Source organism: Carassius gibelio, chromosome A11, assembly GCF_023724105.1.
Source record: "Carassius gibelio isolate Cgi1373 ecotype wild population from Czech Republic chromosome A11, carGib1.2-hapl.c, whole genome shotgun sequence".
Taxonomy (NCBI): Eukaryota; Metazoa; Chordata; class Actinopteri; order Cypriniformes; family Cyprinidae; genus Carassius; species Carassius gibelio.
The window spans coordinates 11307596-11325151 of record NC_068381.1 but is presented as its reverse complement, the minus strand read 5'-3'; the positions used below and the strand labels follow the sequence as shown (position 1 = coordinate 11325151).

General features: G+C 37.0%; 2 protein-coding genes across 2 annotated transcripts; one reads left to right on the top strand and one right to left on the bottom strand.

The window, feature by feature from the left end:
- Positions 1-245: 245 nt before the first annotated feature.
- LOC128022345 (repressor of RNA polymerase III transcription MAF1 homolog) lies at positions 246-4095 on the top strand. The gene is made up of 7 exons (XM_052609771.1): positions 246-959; positions 1156-1284; positions 1410-1572; positions 1802-1923; positions 2044-2163; positions 2576-2680; positions 2958-4095. Exons 1-7 carry the CDS (start codon positions 877-879, stop codon positions 2977-2979), a joined length of 744 nt encoding a protein of 247 aa, XP_052465731.1. The 5' UTR covers positions 246-876; the 3' UTR covers positions 2980-4095.
- Positions 3679-8648, bottom strand: LOC128022343 (tribbles homolog 2-like). The gene is made up of 4 exons (XM_052609770.1): positions 7847-8648; positions 6715-7002; positions 6307-6599; positions 3679-5758 (listed from the first exon to the last, which is right to left on the bottom strand). Exons 2-4 carry the CDS (start codon positions 7000-7002, stop codon positions 5296-5298), a joined length of 1044 nt encoding a protein of 347 aa, XP_052465730.1. The 5' UTR covers positions 7847-8648; the 3' UTR covers positions 3679-5295.
- Between the last annotated feature and the right edge of the window lie 8908 nt (positions 8649-17556).

The window sequence follows — 17556 nt, the reverse complement described above, 5'->3', positions numbered from 1 at the left end:
GAGGTACTGAAATACAGAAATGCAAAGGTATAGTAATCGGCTGTTAAATAGCTTCTGATAAATACTTTATTTTACCTTAGACTTGAAACTTTGATGTAGGTTTGTCATTACAAGCCTCGGAATGTATAATATGCATTTCTTCGATTCTGAGGGGGGAAAAAAAGAGAAGCGATGTTAAACCCCAAGCCAGCAGGTGGCGGTAAACATGTGACATCCTGACCGAAAAAAAAAAAAAACAGGAAAAAGACAACTGCGTATTATCATTATCGCGACTGCAACTGCTACACAAACGCTCGTTCTCTGCTGTTGTTATTCTTCCATACAAATAGACAACCAAAAACCGAGGATTAGGGCTTTTATAAGCCTTGGAGTTCTCCTCAAGATCTTATTCAATAGCTGGGATGCATAATTTCCCTCTAAATTTTAGCTTGTTTAATGGCAGGTATTGGAAATTTCACAGTAAAAAGGAAGATATATTTATTAGACATAGAAGTGCATTAAGCAACCGGCGAAGATTATTTACGTGGTCGTAAGAATCTGCAAGCGAGGCCTATTTATTTAAATTGTTTTGTTGTTGTTGTTGTTTTTACACTTGAAGGCATTAGAGAGCCGTCTGTTCTCGAAATTGAGAATTTTTTAAAAGGGGCTTCTGTGGGATAGCTTAGTGATATTCGGTAATAACCCAGTATTGGGTAGTTGTTTATTATTGATAATATTCTGTTTGTGCCGTTCGTTCTCCAAACTAACGTGCTAAACATCGATTTGGTTTAGTGTAACGGCAGAGTAACTGGCCGATGGTTGTTTATCAAAAGAGTGACATCTAGTGTTATTAGTCATTGCAGTTCTTTCAATATATATAATATACTTGAATAAACCATGAAGCTCCTGGAAAACTCAAGTTTTGAGGCCATAAACAGTCTGCTCACAATTGAAACGGGAGACTGTAAAATAATTGGACGGTAAGTGCTCAATGCTTGTTTAAAATGTAAAGTTAAAATTAAGACCGCATCCTTCGAAAAAACATGTTCATATCTGAACACTATCAGATCACAAAAAAGAGGAAATAACATGTTATTCACACTGTTCTGGTGTTATTTGCAGTGTTTTTTTTTCCCCCTCAATGTGACTAATGACACTGTTGTGTTGTTTCTTTAGTATTGAGAGCTACTCCTGTAAGATGGCCGGTGATGACAAGCAAATGTTTAAGCAGTTTTGTCAGGAAGGGCAGCCACATGTGCTCGAGGCTCTGTCTCCTCCGCAGAGCTCAGGAATCAGCCCCAACAAGTAAGTCGAAGACGTTTCTTGAGGTACTGAGAAGCATTCACTGTCATCAACCCCCTCACGTAAACGCAGTACAAATATCTACCAGCAGGTCATTGCACATTTACTGAAATATGTTTTATTTTCAGACTGAGTCAGAGTTTGGATGATGGGGAGGGTCCACTGTCTGATAAGTGCAGCAGAAAGACGCTCTTTTACCTGATTGCCACTCTCAATGAATCCTTCCGGCCGGACTACGACTTCAGTCGCACCAAAGGCCACGATTTCAGCAAGGAGCCCAGTGTTAATTGGGTAATTCTGACATAAAATGGTTACAGTTTCTGAAACAACATATGCACTAAAATGTAAATTATGCTTATTCTTATTATTAATGATAAGAGTAATTGGGACCCGACATAGGATAAGTGGTTTGGCGAAAAGACATATAAATAAAAAAAATAAATACAATAATAATAATAATTATAAGATATTTAAAACTATTATAAAACCACGTTTATTAAATGGTTTATGATTTCCACAGGTGTTTAATGCAGTGAACAGCAGTTTGTCTGCTGCTGCTGGTGAGGCCTACAGTCACCTACAGCCTCAGTTATGGGAGGCCCTGGACAACGAGATCAGTCTTGCTGAATGTGATATATACAGGTAGATATGCTTCTTTCAAACCCATGTTCAGTCAGGTTTGCCTAGAATGTGTTGAATGCTTTTTAAGCATAAGTTTATTAAGCATGCTTTAAAAAAAGATCTGATTGCCTTCTGTGACAGCTACAATCCAGACCTGGATTCAGACCCTTATGGGGAAGAAGGCAACATGTGGTCCTTCAACTACTTCTTTTATAACAAAAGACTGAAGAGGATTGTGTTCTTTACATGCCGTTCTGTCAGGTGAGGATCTGTATGTCAGGCAACATCAACATATAAAGAACAAAAATCATATTTAAAAAAATATTTTTTGTTTATGATAGAGATAATGACTTTATTATAGATTGTGTATTGTGTTTGGGTGGAAGAATACTTTTATTTAACAAGGATTAATTAAATTGATCAAAAGTGACAGAAAAGATGTTTATAATGTATAAAATATTTCAGTTTCAAGTAAATGCTATTCTTATGAACTTTCTCTTTATCATTTAACAGTATTTTTGGTAGTCTATTTATATAATATATTTTACATTATTATTATTAATATTATCATTATGAAATACAAAAAATCAGCAGGTCCAACTTTAAAAAATAAAATAAAAAGAAAGAATACAATTCAAGTGAGCTCTGACTTTTTGTATTTGTGGTCCTTTAGTCTTTTCATGGCTCCACGAGACTCTGGCTTCGGCACTGAACTGGATCTGGAGTTAGATGAAGGCAGCTATGAGGAAGAGGAAGAGGGCAACATGGATGAAGAGAGGTGAGGAACTATGCAGACTGCTCTGTTATTATTTGTTATCACTTCTCCAGGAAGCAATGCCTTGCGAACACCCACACTGTTTATCGTCATTCAGATGTGATAGAAAAAGGACTGCATATAAATCACGTGGTTCTAGTGTATCTGCTGGTGGAGGGCCAACAGTCAGCCAGAAGTATCATTACAGTTTAACTGCAAACGATGACTCTGATATTACTAGCCTGACAAGCAGTGGCTGGTGTCATTGAAGTCAGTGATGGTTTGATGTCTCTTTCCACAGGTATGGTGCACTGTGTGCCTGATGAAACCCTCGTCCCTGTCATCTGAAGCCAGCATCTCTTGCCTGAGTTTTAATGTCTGTTATCCTTTTCTGTTTCTTACGTTCATTTTATATACACTGTTGGTCATTTCTTAGAAAGTACTAAGCAAAGTGCCATTCATTGCATTTTAACATTTTCCTTTACTTTTCTGTGTACATTCTGTCCTCTGCGTTGTGAAATTTTTATTTTTTATTTTCCAAAGAGGTAATTTATCATTGTATCCAAGTGCAAGTTACCCAAACTTCTTTATTTATTCTTGTTCATTATTTCCACTTATTTTCATGGCTCCATGAACTTCACAGCAGTATTTCCACTAGGTGGCATCCTTCAACATCTTGGTCACCTGTCCTCTGGTCATTTCTGACTGTTTATTTTACTGCTTGACCATTTTGAGATGTCATAGTTAACATTTAAATTTTAGTTTCCATATTTGTTAGGCTTACACGTGCTCATAACTCATAATTTTGTTATTATATCAGCATCCCATTATCTTTTTAGTTTTTTCTCTAATAATGATAATTTTGTTTTGTAGGGCTTAATACATTTTCCTGCAACTTTCTTGCCTCAGGAAAAATGATATTTAAACCGATATCAGCGTAAATATCACCTGGTAGATTTATTGGTGTCTTGACCTACAAGTCAACTTCCCTTTTTAGTTTTTTAGCCCCCAATGCTTAAAAAAAAAAAAAAAGGAAAAGGAAAACCACGATGGGTCTGTAAAGTTTATTTTTACTTTTAAGCTTTTATTTGTGATTACTGTTTCTTATTTGGATTTGTAACATTTGTGAGGTGTATAACGTTGTTCTTCGTAATGTAATTTCCGAGCACTCATGTTGCACCAGTATAAGAAAAGGATATGAGCAGAGAAATGTAAGATCACTTTGTGTTAATTTCCTAGATTGTTTCTACAAATGTTTTTTGGAGAAATAGTCCTACAAAAAAAACAAAAACAAGGATGAGCACCATACGATGCAGATTTATGCATGAATGATACATTAACATTTCATTATCAGCAGCTTAACATATTTTTATGAATATCCTTTTAAAGAGCATATTTGTTATTTTCAAAATGTCCCAAATAAATATCTACTGACTTAAGGTGCACTGATTGCGATGTTTACTTCAGAAAACACATTTTTATTACAAAACCTTGCTGGGATCAATAAGTACTGCGGACCATTGATTTTTGTGCTGAATGACGAATATTTTAATATTATTAAGCAAGTAATTTCTGATAATGAATCGTTAAAAAAGCAACAATGGAGTCTTGATTTTTCATTTTACTTGTACTGGCAACAACAAAATACTTGTTTGTAGGTACATCACCCCTTGAAACAACAGCAACAATTGTAGTGTCCACTTCTCACTAGTAACAAAAAAATATCTACAAAAAGACAAGTACTTTAACGAACAACGGGTCAAAGCATTGCATGCAGGCATAACAAACGATAACGTATGTAAAGCCTTTGTTTCACTCAACAGACACACCTCTAAACCATTATATGGACGTTTCCTGTAGCGCGTGATGTGCCCCACATCCCTTCAGGGTTAAACAAATACATAGTTTAACAGATGGAAAGACATTTACAAAACACAGAATCCTTTTGAATTCTTCACATGAAAAGGAAATATGAGCACTTGTGCTGACCCGTTGCAGATACACACGCTGAGACTGGTGGGGGTGGGGGGGGGGGGGACTCAAATCTTTGGTACTTTGACAAGTCCAACAACAACATTGGCTATTTTACTGGGGAAAAAAAGGCACTTTAAATAGTCAAACCTGTATTTTCCACGGCAAAACTATGTAAACAGTACATAAAGGCACGAAGTGTGCATCAAGTATACCAGGAATTAAGTAAGAGGTTCTTTAATTTACACAACATGGGTGTACAATGGGAAACCCATTCACTGATTAGACAATACTGATGTTAAAATTGTGTGCACCAGCCTCGTGATATTCTTTCAGGACCAAAACTGTGCTGTGAACAAACGTCTGCTAGGAAAGCAGCATTTTTTGCCCTCCGGGTGTCGTTTTGGAGATATAATCACAAATGGATATTTTCAGAGGTAAGAAACACGGTTACTTCTGCTTGTAGACTACAACGTTAGTCTCTTGTCTGTCCTGAACACCTCAAAAGTTCCTCGCTGGGTAAAACACAGCACTGCTTTTAACCTGCTATAGTTTCTGGAATCTCTTCCATTTGATGCCCTTGAACTCTGCATACCTTACGAGGCAATCTGTCTTTCTCCACAGAGTCCAATCCTCTGATTGTGGGTAAACAGAATGAAGATGGCTCATTAACAATCCCCATTATCATTCGGTTCAAAATCAGGTACCACCTGATCTGTCGAGTGTCTGGTGCTGGAGTGCTGATGGAGGGATACGTTGTTGTTACAGTGGAGCCATGGGTGGAAGAGTATATCTCCAGCCTCGAGCCTCTCCGAGGGAGATTTCCTCAGCATGCAACACACCAGCGATTTAGCCCTGGTTGAAAGAGCCTCTGGGATGGTGAACGCACCCCTGCGGATTTTGCTGAACAGTGCTGTGGGTTCCACGTCCTGAAATGGATAACGTCCTACAAGCATTGTGTAAAGAACAACGCCAAGGCTCCATACGTCGGCAGCCTTCCCTGAGTATGAGTGCCGTGAGTTTAAGATCTCCGGGCCGACGTAGGCCGGGCAGCCATGTTTGTCCGTCAGCGAGTCGTCATTCCCGCTAAGAAGACAGGAGTCCTCCAGGTTTTGCAAGACCAGCTTTGTTCTGAGGAAACAAAAGAACATCTATCAGCCACCTGATAACTAGGTTTCTATGTTTATGAATGGAAAATATTTACTAGATGAGCAAGACAAGGTATCACTTATGCAATTTATACAGGCTGCAGTTAGTGTAAATATAACATTGTACAGTATGCAATTTGATGAATTAATATTGTGACTACATGTTATAGTAATGTATAATTATTTTATACATTATATACTAGTTAATGGTTAATATAAAAAACTTTTTTATTAACATTTATTTCTCAGTACTATATATTTAAATTTAACAGCAACTTTGTGGAATACAAAAATAATCTTACAAAAATATATTGTACAGTATAAAAATGGCGCTTTTAAAAATAAACAGAAAGTTTACATTACATGACAGCAAAGGTAATTGAAATGTAAAAAATAGGGGAAATCAGCATGCACAATTAAATACCGTGCATTCTAGAAAACAACAACAACTTATATTTGTTGATAACTAAAAATCAAGGGATGATTTGACATGACTAACTAGTAATTAAAGAATAAAATTGAGCTACTGACCTATGTGGATCGGTGAACACAAACTTGCGCAGTTTAAGGTCTCTTAAAATGACGCCATTCTCGTGACAGTGTGCAACCGCAGTGGCCATCTGGCCGAAGAGGCGCACTGCTTCATCCTCCTGCAGCCTCTTGCAGGTGCGCACGTATGAGTGCATGTCTCCATAGTTACGCTCGAAGAATATGTACACGTTGTTCTCCCCGAGCACCACCTCTGAAATCTTGCAGATGTTACTGTGTGGAAGCACACGAGTGTAGGGTGCTATGAACTCGTGATACTTCTTAATGGAAAACACCTGGTGGGAACATACCAAAACGATGTGATTAATGATCCTTCATCTCATAAAAGTTCCATAACTTTTATTAATAGAAGATATTTCAGATCCACTATTATTAAGCATCTATGATCACCTTGCATGTGTACTCCTGTTCAGTGACATGATGAACCGCTCTGAACGTCTGAGCTCCTTCTGTGGCTTCCAGCAGGATGTAGGGTCCGATACGCGAGACGTGGTGCTTCTCTGACCCCGGCTGCTCAAGGCTCTGGGACAGGGGGTGAAGACAGGGTGCGAGACCTGGGGAAGGAGGCTGACTGAGCTTGCGGCGCTTGCATTTGAAGGTATCAGTGTTGTGAGAGTCTTCAAAGTCTACTCGCTTCAGCCGCAGTGGAGGTTTAGGAGTTGACAGGTTTATACTCATCTGTGACAAAAACAAGTCAGTGTAAGTTCATGGCCTTGTGACAGCATGACTTCATATACCATAAAGTCTGATTGATAAGAATGCAGAGTCTATGCACAAAGGTAACAGGAATAATTGATCAAATGAGTGCATGTGATTATTTCCACACACTTAAATACTCAGTATCCATGAGATAATCCCTCACAAACTAACGAAACAAGAATAGGAGGTTCATTAATATTGTGTAATAAAAGGAGGTAATTTAAAACGGTTTTATGACTATGTGATGAGCAGTGTCGCTCGATCATACTGACTCAAGCTCCTCTCGAAATACTGCTCGGCGCCTGTGAGTCACAGTGTTTAAGTTATTACACATTCAAGCATACGTCATAAAATGACGTAGCCTAGTTTCATCCACTTCACAATTTTATTAACTCAATTTTTTTCCCTAATAAAAATATTAGTAGCCTATTAATATTTTCCGTCCTTGTTAAAAACAGTTGTTTTTAAACAACTGAGCGTGTGAGGTTTCGGAACTTGAAGCTTGTCACGTCCGACTCGAACCTAAATGCTAAATCACCATATGCTTATACCACTACGCCAAAGTTCATAGTTAAGTAAACTGCAAAAAAATAAGCAATATACTCAATAGATGGATGTGAAATCCAAGTTGGCAAAGTTCAAACAACGACAACAGGCGCTGCATCACTTTCCGTGTAAAGTTTAACCACTAAAGTGTTTCTCAATAATCGTTTTAATTGGAAAGTTGGTCAATTACTGAAGTATTCTCAAGAACTCTAGGCTGGAGATACTAAATGGTGATTTCTAGAGGTTAAAGTAACGCTTAAAGGTTTAAAGGACTTACCTCGCTGCTTTAGACAAAGGACCCGCTCCTCTCCCAAACAGAACAATGAAAACTACAGAAGCACTTAGTTGTGTCTACTTGTCAGAGAACATTTCCACAGAGGGGAAAAAAAATCAAAATATCATGAAATAAACACTGGGAAATTGTCGGCCGTTGTTGAGTCTCGGCATAAGAATGAAAATGTCGTCTCCAATGAATGCAGAATAAATATGAGTCAGTTTAAAAGGACGCGCGTGCACTACAGAGTAAGTTAGATGATTTGAAAAGTATCTCCAACTTCAATGTGTTTTGCAGATGATCGTGCACCTTTAGCCTCTTTTCGTGTATAATAATTTTCTTTGTGCAGTAGATTGAGCAGTTTGGTACTTGTGAATCTGGCGGCAACACTAAGAGGTCTTCGGTTGTTGTCTTTGTTCCTTAGTCCCGCTGAATGAACGCGTCATGCATGGACAGTATTTCCTTGGATCTTGATTTTCACTGTTGGTCAAACGTCCTTTAGTAGTCGAATGAAGTCCGATCATTCACGTTGAGTATTGGACGAATAAAACGTGATAAGATGTTGTTAAACGTACTTAACTTTGAGTTTTGCGATATGACAAATAAGGAAATTTCCAAAGAAAGTTGAACGTGTCCAAATTGGGGACAGCACAGAAATCAAAAAGTAGTCCTTTAGTTGGTCTTTTTTTGCTGCCGAAATTAAAGGTCCCTTTAGTAATGAGATAACATATCAGACGTGGCCCCTCCGCCTGACCGTCCGACTGTAAAGTCTCACTTTGGCTGGGTACGATTAATATGCTCATGCGCTACACCAGCCTGACTCGATGATGCTGTTCTTAGTAAGATTGCGACATCTTGGCTCCGCCCCTCGGGTCTGACGACATCTAGTACAGAGCTTCGCAATAGTACGCATTACTGTTGAAGTTTGCAAGGGGTGGATTGCAAACACAAAGCACGGCGTTTAATGGAAATGTTAAACCAGTTTTACACAGTAAACACCGCTGAATTGACCACAGCAGTTTGACAGTTTGGAAAGCTGCGATTATTTAGTGCACAATGTAGTTTGCTTTCAACATAGCATATCTACTATTCAACGGCGATGGAAAACAACGCAGGAAAGAAACAAAGCGATGTGATAGATCTTGTAAATGTACATGAAAGCGTGCGAAAACTTCGCGGTAGCTATGTGTTGCTATATGTAGTTTAAGTTTATTCTTTTTGCCATAGTGAAGATTAATGCCCCACCCCTGTGTATGACTCAATAGCAGTGTTGGTGTTGCACATCAAGTGTTTGTCAGGGTCATGCAGGTAACTAACTGATAGATATAGAACAAAATACGAGCCCACAGAAAAGAAATAAGCATTATTTCTCCTAAATAGAAATAATATTAAAAGGAGAGCTTTTTTAATACTAGGAACCCATAGAAAGGAATATGTATCGTTTCTCCTAAATATAATAATATTAAATGGAGAGCTTGTTTCTCATTTCTCAGGTAGGCCTATTCTCTCAACAATGCCTCAAACTGTGTTAAGATTTGCAGAGATACCAAAAGGCAGACATTTCAATATGTGTTCAAACATTTTTCATGAAATTCTGAATTTCATGAAGTTTTACCACTTATACTGTTGGTCAACAATTAGGCCAATTTTAGTCAAGCTTTTAAATAATTGAAATGTAAACTCATTTAAATCTCCTTGAGGAAAATTTCTTTGGTCAGTGAGCTAATGATATTTTATTACAATTCTTAACTTAATTCCATGTTAAGTTTTGCAATTGCATCTTGTGTTATTTGATTTCAGCCTGTATTATTGCTGGTGTTCTGGTTATTTCACAGATGAACTACAGTAAGAAGGTTGCAGTGACAAACCCTGTAACATGAGGCAGGGTGCACCAGGCAGTCAGCAGGATGCCTCCACAACGCTCATGGTTTCAAGTTGAGTCAGAGGTTTCATGCATGTTTGTGGGTGGAAAGAGGTTTCCTGGGCTGTTCCACCATCAGAGGTCTGAGTGGGAGACTAACAGCTCCTTAAAATGGAAATGTTTCTGCTGCACGGAGCGTTTTATCGTTTAATCTTGCACCTCGAGACACCAGACGCAAATGTTCAAAATGCTCTAAATAGATGAATGGATATTTAGGGGATTTCGTTTCATTTAATCCTTTGGTTTAACAGCCACAGCTGAGTCGTGACGTTTTAATATATCACCATCTGTAAGTTAAAAGTGTAGCACCGTTTCTCTGCATGTTGACAGAGAGGGAATTGTTAGGATGAATATGACTCTATTTCCAAGAAATCTCCTTCCTGTCTGTGTCTGCACAGATGTCACCAGTTCTGGATTGAGACATATTGTCACCATGGGAACAAGCAATGTCCTCACAAAGGCTCTGTCTCATCTTGATGGACACTAATAGTGGTTTAGCACCATGGAAGCGCTGGTCCAAAGTGATCAGGAAGTCATGAATATCCTCCTTCCAGTTTCCAACAGCTGATGACAGCATTTGAGAAAAAAGGGCACATTTGTTTTTGATGAAAGACATGCTGACCTATTTGTATTGGTCCTGCATCAGTTTTTCTCACACGCAGACACGTTGCTGAATTAGCCTAGTTTACGAAAAGGGCCAGACCTGTATATCAATGTCTAATTGGATTAGCTGTGTGATTGAGTGGGTTATGCTATAAGCTCACAGATGTCTCTCTAGAGGACGTACTCCACCACTTCCGCAACTAACTGGCTAATCTTGTTAGTAGAAATGCCATTAGCATAACAGAAACACTTAAAAGAGACTATTTGAACTTCACTTTGTAACTATTTCTTTATAGGAAGGTAAGAGAAGACACAAATATAATTTTTTATACTGAAAAATTGTAACAAATTGATTTCAGTGAAACTGGAAAAAAATCATCCCTGTCGAATTAGAAAATGTGCCTGTGGAGACATCTGTGCACAATTATAAAAAATAAAAAAAGGTTAATGCTTTATCAAATCTGAAAATAATGCAACATCCATACACTAAACTTTAAACCAAAGATAACTGATAATGTTAACAAAATAAAACGTGAGATAAAAGTGTATTTGATTCACTAACAATGCTATTTTATCCTGCTTCTATGATTCTTTAAGCTGTTTTATCGTGACTTGTTTTTACAGTGATCTGTATGACAAGTGTACCAGATGAGCTCCCGAGCAAGCTTACTAAGTCAGAAAAGCCATTCCTATGCAGCTGTTTATGAAACACAAAATAATAGTTTGTTTTAGTTCAAAAAGTCTTTAATAATTGCAAAACTTGTGTGAAAGAGTTTTATTTTATTTTTTTTAGTGTGTAGGCTGAAAAAGATGCTATGATTAGCATATGCTGAAATGTAAACATAAAGAAACTCACACCGGAAGTAATCACTAACAACAGATACTGACTAAGAGAGTGGTTTTTAGTATGTGGGGTGGGGGGTTGAGTCTCATTTTACTTGTAACCAAAATTAAAACACTCTCCCATCAGCATCAGCAAACCCAATTATACATCACGAGCAGCAAGTGCTGAGAAGGGCAACTTGGAGTAGAACAGGATCAGAAATCAGCCTACTACTAAAAGGCCATGTCTGGAAGATAGTGTCACTCTGTTGCAAGTTCTTTTAATGAAACTAGCACGTGCAGTTTAAAGAGTGATAGAAAGACAGCAGTCAGCAGGTTATTTCCTTTTTTAAGTCTCACTGTGGATCATCCGCAGTGTTTTTGAAAGATTGTGAAAGTCTGAATTCCTCAGCTGTGAGCAGTGTCTCTGATAAACAAGTTACTCAGAGCTCATTGGATGGCTTTGTGCTTCTGTTTTGGGTTTTTCAAATGTCTTAAAGTGGCACTAAGTGGCTTTGTTAGGGAAAAACAAATAAACTGCAATTATAATATAAACTCCAAAGGTGGAGTCATTTGATTCTTTTGCTTTGTGTATTCAGGGATGCTCTTTATTCTGCTTAAGTTTCCACTGTGGTCCTCTGTAAACAGACCTCCACCCTATCATTCTAGATCACAAGTGTAAAGTGGCAAGTCTTTTCATTTCCAGCCGTTAGGCATTCTCTGTGTAGTTAGGCCCATCAGCCCTATCTAATTTCAAAGCTTAAATGTGTATTGACTTTACTGACCTCTTAATGGGTCATTAATGGATTCACAAAAGGATGAAAGAAATTATTTTCTAAATGTGGCTATAACTTTTTTTTATTTTTTAATCAACAGTCGTCTTATTGACACAGTAAGATAATATAGTTTTAAGTAACATTTTGGTTGTGTTTGAAATAATTCTTGAAAAGGATCTAACTGAAGCATGTATGTTTGTATACATGGCGTGTAATTAGCATAATGAGCTGATTTGTTACATTCTAGTAAATTATATATTATACTTTTGTTTGTTTATTTATTTTTGTTAGTTATTCATTTATAATATATATACATCATATATACATCATACATTTTTACTGGCATGTCCTCTCAGAACTGGATTCATTGTGAAACATCAAGACCGTGCTGACTGAAATGAACAATGCTCACAGGTTTATTACTAATGACCTCTTGGATGTTTATATTGCTTGTTCCTTCCAGCCGTCTGTTGACTGTAACCACCAGGTCTGGCTGCTCTGGAAGATTTTGTCCTTTTAAGCCTTTGGTCTCTTAATCACTAAGCTATTTTGGCAACAGCTGTTCTGAGACCTGAATAAATTGAATACTTCCGTCTGGACGGGGCTTTGTCTCTCTCTCTCTCTCTCTCTCTCTCTCTCTGTCTCTCTTTCTCTTGCTCTCTTTTTCTCTCTCTCTCACTCTCATGTAACACCCCCATTTACCACCCTCTCTCTCTCTCTGTCTCTCGACCACTCTTGACCACTTGCTGCTGAGCATTAAGGATACGGTTCTGGCTTGGGCTTCATTGTTTTAAGTGGGACGTAGTGGCGGTATACAAAAAATATATATGATTTGAGGGTGTACGTCCAGTTTAAATGATCTAGGCACTTCAGCTTGTACCCCGAGCTTGCTGACACGGTGATAGATCAAACTCTTACGTTTCGGATCTAAAAATAGGTGTACACCATCTTTAATGTTGCTGGAAGTAGTGTTGCTGTCGTAACCTCCAGGCTAATAGTAAATTGCATAATGTACGCGGATGAACATTTGAATATGCAACATGATTAAAAATATCACTATGGAAACACATGCACACACACGTTTATGTTGACTCTGGATGATTTATTCTTTAAACGAGCACATCAGATCTTTGTTAGATCTTGTTTTAAAGAAATCTCTCTTGCCTGAGAGGTAGTGAATTCAAAACTGTTATTTCTTTGTGCTGTTTATTAGAATTTTAACTCATGCTAAATACAAATGACAAGCGGTTTCTCTGTATGTGTCGCCTGTGCCAAATGTAAAGGGCACTGTGTTGTTTATTAGCTTTCTGTGGCTTTCTTTACTTATGTGTACCAAGGAGAGCTTCTTAGAAAATAGAGCTGGTGCCATTTGTACAGTAATCTTGTGAGTGGGTAGAAACTGGTGTTCAGTGTGTGTGGTGGGTGTATGTGTGTGAGGGAAACAACCATAATTTATTTTCAGCCCGCCTGTCTGTTATCTCTTTTCTGTTTCCTAGTAGTCTGATAGCAGCATTTACAGTTAGTTAGTTGCACTTTGCAAGTTTCGTCCAACTTAAAGGACACTGATTTCGGGGTCAGTATCATAAAGTCTTAATCTTCCATTTCACAGTGATTACAGCAGGATTTTAATCATTGGTAACTTCGGTTTTGTCAGGCCAGACCCTCAACCATTAGGGTAAAAGTTCTTAACGCCATAAAAGATTTATGTAAAGTTGTATTCAATGTGAATTTCAAATATAGGCCTATAAGTATTATGATTATGATGGTGTTTTCAGTGGACCTGCTGAACTTGCAAACAGTCTGAGGTTGTGTTATAATTTGCTGAGTCACCGAGGTAAATTGTGGTTTTAAACAGCTGAATTACTGCACTAAACCAATAAACAAGAAGGAACTGAATGCTTGCTATAAGACACTATGTGCTTGTTTCACACTTGGCATCTAATGTTTATAAAATTATGACTGTAACCATGTTCTAAACATTAATTGAAATATTTATGAAATAATGTGTTGTTAAACAATTTGAAATTATTAAATAATGAAACTAATTAAATAACAAAGTACTTTAAATAGAATTAATGGAATAAAAATATTTGAAGAAGTGTGAAAGAATAAGATTTATTTTGTAAAATACTCAATCCGAACTGTCTGCAAATAATGTTTTTGTTTTAATATAAGTATACTTTCACTCTTATTTGTATGCCTAATATGTCAAATGCAAAATGGCAAAATGTTTCTTCTTGTCCCATTTGGTTATGAGTTACATAAATTATTGCTCTATTTTTAAATTTAAAGGGGATATCGGACGCCTATTTTCCACAAGTTGGTATGATTCTGTAGGGTCTTCTTGAATTGTTTGTAACATACTTTGGTTAAAATGCCTCAGTGGTCGTGTCAAACAACACCCTATTTATCTTTTCAAAAACAGCTCTGTTCACATCGATTGCACGTCTCTTTAACCTATTAGCCCTCCACTGTACTGCTCGTGGTGCACTGCATGTTTTTGAGGGTTAACTTTGTGACATACAACAACAACAACAAAAAAGCTAAGCATATCACATATCTTTGGAAAGCTGAGATTCGTGTGAATCGAATTATGCAAATTCTAAGATACAACGAACACAATCAGTACAATCAATGTCTTTGTAAGACCGCCAAACAGGCTTCATGCAGTGATCCCAAAGTGTTTTCCAGCTAATGGCTCCAAGCAATAGTCGTCTGCAGACATCTGTTTACTAAAACAAATGTAGGCAGAATGAGTCAGTTTAATTTCTACAGTGCGTTGTGAGTTCTATTTCTCAATACCAATGAAACTAACAGTGATCTGTTTAGGAACAAACCTCAGAGTGTCACCTTACAAAAGTGACCAAAACCATGCATATACTCCAAATGGTTCAAGAACAGTATACAATTTACTTTGGGTATGCTTTGTTAGGCATTTTAGACGAATTTCACAGAAATGCTAAGGGGTTAAATGATACTGAACAACTGCTCACCCCACCCTTCGCTTCCATTTTTTTTGGGTATTCGGTGGCGTGTTACCATCAAAAGCAAAATGAATCCATTGAGTCTTCAGTGGATCTGATGTCGGGAGAAAATGAAGACTCTTATGTTCACTTTTACATTCAGCTATAAAACACCTGTGTTGCTTACGAGACGTTGTTTCTCGCTATAACTGCTTGAGTGCGGAGAAAATAGCAAAGATATGCTAATACGGGACAGTCCGTCAGCGATCATGGGCGGGGCCTAAACAGTATGACGTCATACTGCTTAGAAAATCAAAACAGCGTGATGATTGAGACTGTTTAGGTTTTTGTGGGATTTAAAAAAGGAGTGAATGGATTTTTATCATTGTGGGGTGGTTTTGTTCACACACTGCTAAGACACTTTTAGATTTGCATCCAACGTCCCCTTTAAAACTGAAAAAATGGACAAAAATGTCAAGTAGTTTGCATCACTGGATACTACTGTTGGTTGTCCCCATCAGTGTAAATTGAAGTATCAGCTTGAACATGTGGTAATTTGATTGGATGCAAGGACAGATTTGTTCACTATCTAATATTACATATAAGAAATGTGACACAAAAGTACCTAGTTGATTAACTTCCCATTCTGCTGAGTAGAAAGTCTCTATTTAGAGGAAATTAAGGCTGGACGATTACTTAATCTTCCAGCAGACGACACATCGCTTGCCTCAGCAGTTTTCTCAAACTTTCTCAACTCAGCATCGAATCCTTCCACATTGATGCTGTAGTGATGTGTGTGTGAAATAAGCAAAACTCTTCAGAGAAACACAGAGGTTTTGAACTTTATTTAATATATCAGACAGGGGGTGAAACAACTATGGAAAGTCATAACCGTTCTTGCTGAGTGGTTTTAAAAGTGTCACACATTTTCTGTGGTATGACCTATTTTTGTAGGCGTTTTTGTTAGCTGTACTTATTAGACATTTTCTGAATATACAATACATTAAAAATGTATTTGAATTTAAAAAGTGGATTCATTAATTGAGTTGACTACATTTAATCCCATATGTGACCCTGGACCACAAAACCATTCTTAATTAGCATGGGTATATTTGTAGCAATAGCCACAAATACATTGTAAGGGTCAAAATTATAGATTTTCTTTTATGCCAAAAATCATTAGGATATTAAGTAAAGATCATGTTCCATGAAGATATTTTGTCAATTATCTATGGTAAATGTGTATAAAAACATATTATCATTAATAATATGCATTGGTTAGGACTTCATTTGGACAACTTTAAATGCAATTTTCTCAATATTTAGATTTTTTGTTGTATCCCTATCCTAACAAACCATACATCAATTGAAAGATTATTTATTGATCTTTCAGATTATGTATAGATCATTTTCAAAGAATTTACTCTGCTGATTGGTTTTGTGGTCCAGGGTCACATATGTGCTGTGAAAAACCTTCAAATTAATATAATTCAAGGCGTTTGATATAATTGAAGAAAGCAAACATTAAAGCGACATGAAAAATGGTCTCTCTGTGGTCTAAAAGGGTTAATAAAAACAAATCGTCTCAATATATGCTAAATGTCATTGAACGTAAACATGTTATGTCTGCACTATTTTGTAATTTAGTATTTGGTCAAAAAGACAAAAGGTGCAAAACTGTATACCAAACAATTTTCAGAAAGGAAAGAACTACAATCCCATGAAGCACTGCAAATGACATAATAGAAAATGAAGACAAAAATAAATTATAAATATAAAACGTTTGAGCTAAATATGCTTATTATATATAAAAACAATATATTTGATGTTTATCGCAAAATATGTAGGCTATATTATGCAAATATATATACGTAGAGTTTACAGTTTGGCCTGATTCCCTGATTGGTGGAGATTTCTCTGCAGAATCATTGGTATTGTAGTTTTTCTCCAGGAATTCCACTTTTAAACACAGATTTTAACCTTGTAACTTACAGTAGGTCTGTCTATAAGATATTGTTAAAGATGAATTCCCCTGTGGATAAAATTATTTTATAATTATTTTAGTGTTGCACGCTGTAATAGTGAATGGGAGGGTAAAGAAGATATGATTTTTATGTTAACATTTGCTCCAATAAGCAAATAGGATGATAGCATTATCATGACTTTCTAAAACAGGAACAAATTAAGAGCTTAAATTGTGTAGAAGTCAAAGGAGTCTTGATTAATTGCATACATTTTTATTGCATAATGGAAAAAAAAAACCAATCATACCACTATTAACGTGTTAAACCGGCAACATTACATAAGGGTTTCATAGTTATGTAAAGTACAATGAGGGACACCGTTAAACCCAGATGTCAGAAAAGCCCTGCGATCAAGATGAGCTGTTTCAAAAGCATTCAGAGATCAAGATAATTGGTGTGTGGTAAATGTGGTGAGGTTTTCCTTGAAATCACAAACCCTCTTGCCAGAGGCACCTCCATGTTTCTGTTTCTTGTAGAATGCGAGACATGAACTCAACACAGGGTTGAAAAATCTAACAATGTGTTCTCTCTTTCATCAAATAGAACAGCTAGCACATGACTGTTAAGAAACTGCTCCTTTGCAGAGGACAGGCGTGGGTTATTC

What these genes read in the sequence shown, in the direction of transcription:
- LOC128022345 (XM_052609771.1), top strand. Translation starts at nt 877, where the DNA reads ATGAAGCTCCTGGAAAACTCAAGTTTTGAGGCCATAAACAGTCTGCTC. An exon ending in GACTGTAAAATAATTGGACG is followed by an intron (nt 960 to 1,155) that starts GTAAGTGCTCAA and finishes TTGTTTCTTTAG; the next exon opens with TATTGAGAGCTACTCCTGTA. An exon ending in GCTGAATGTGATATATACAG is followed by an intron (nt 1,924 to 2,043) that starts GTAGATATGCTT and finishes CTTCTGTGACAG; the next exon opens with CTACAATCCAGACCTGGATT.
- LOC128022343 (XM_052609770.1), bottom strand. Translation starts at nt 7,002, where the DNA reads ATGAGTATAAACCTGTCAACTCCTAAACCTCCACTGCGGCTGAAGCGA. An exon ending in AACAGGAGTACACATGCAAG is followed by an intron (nt 6,600 to 6,714) that starts GTGATCATAGAT and finishes TGTTCCCACCAG; the next exon opens with GTGTTTTCCATTAAGAAGTA. An exon ending in GTGTTCACCGATCCACATAG is followed by an intron (nt 5,759 to 6,306) that starts GTCAGTAGCTCA and finishes TTGTTTCCTCAG; the next exon opens with AACAAAGCTGGTCTTGCAAA.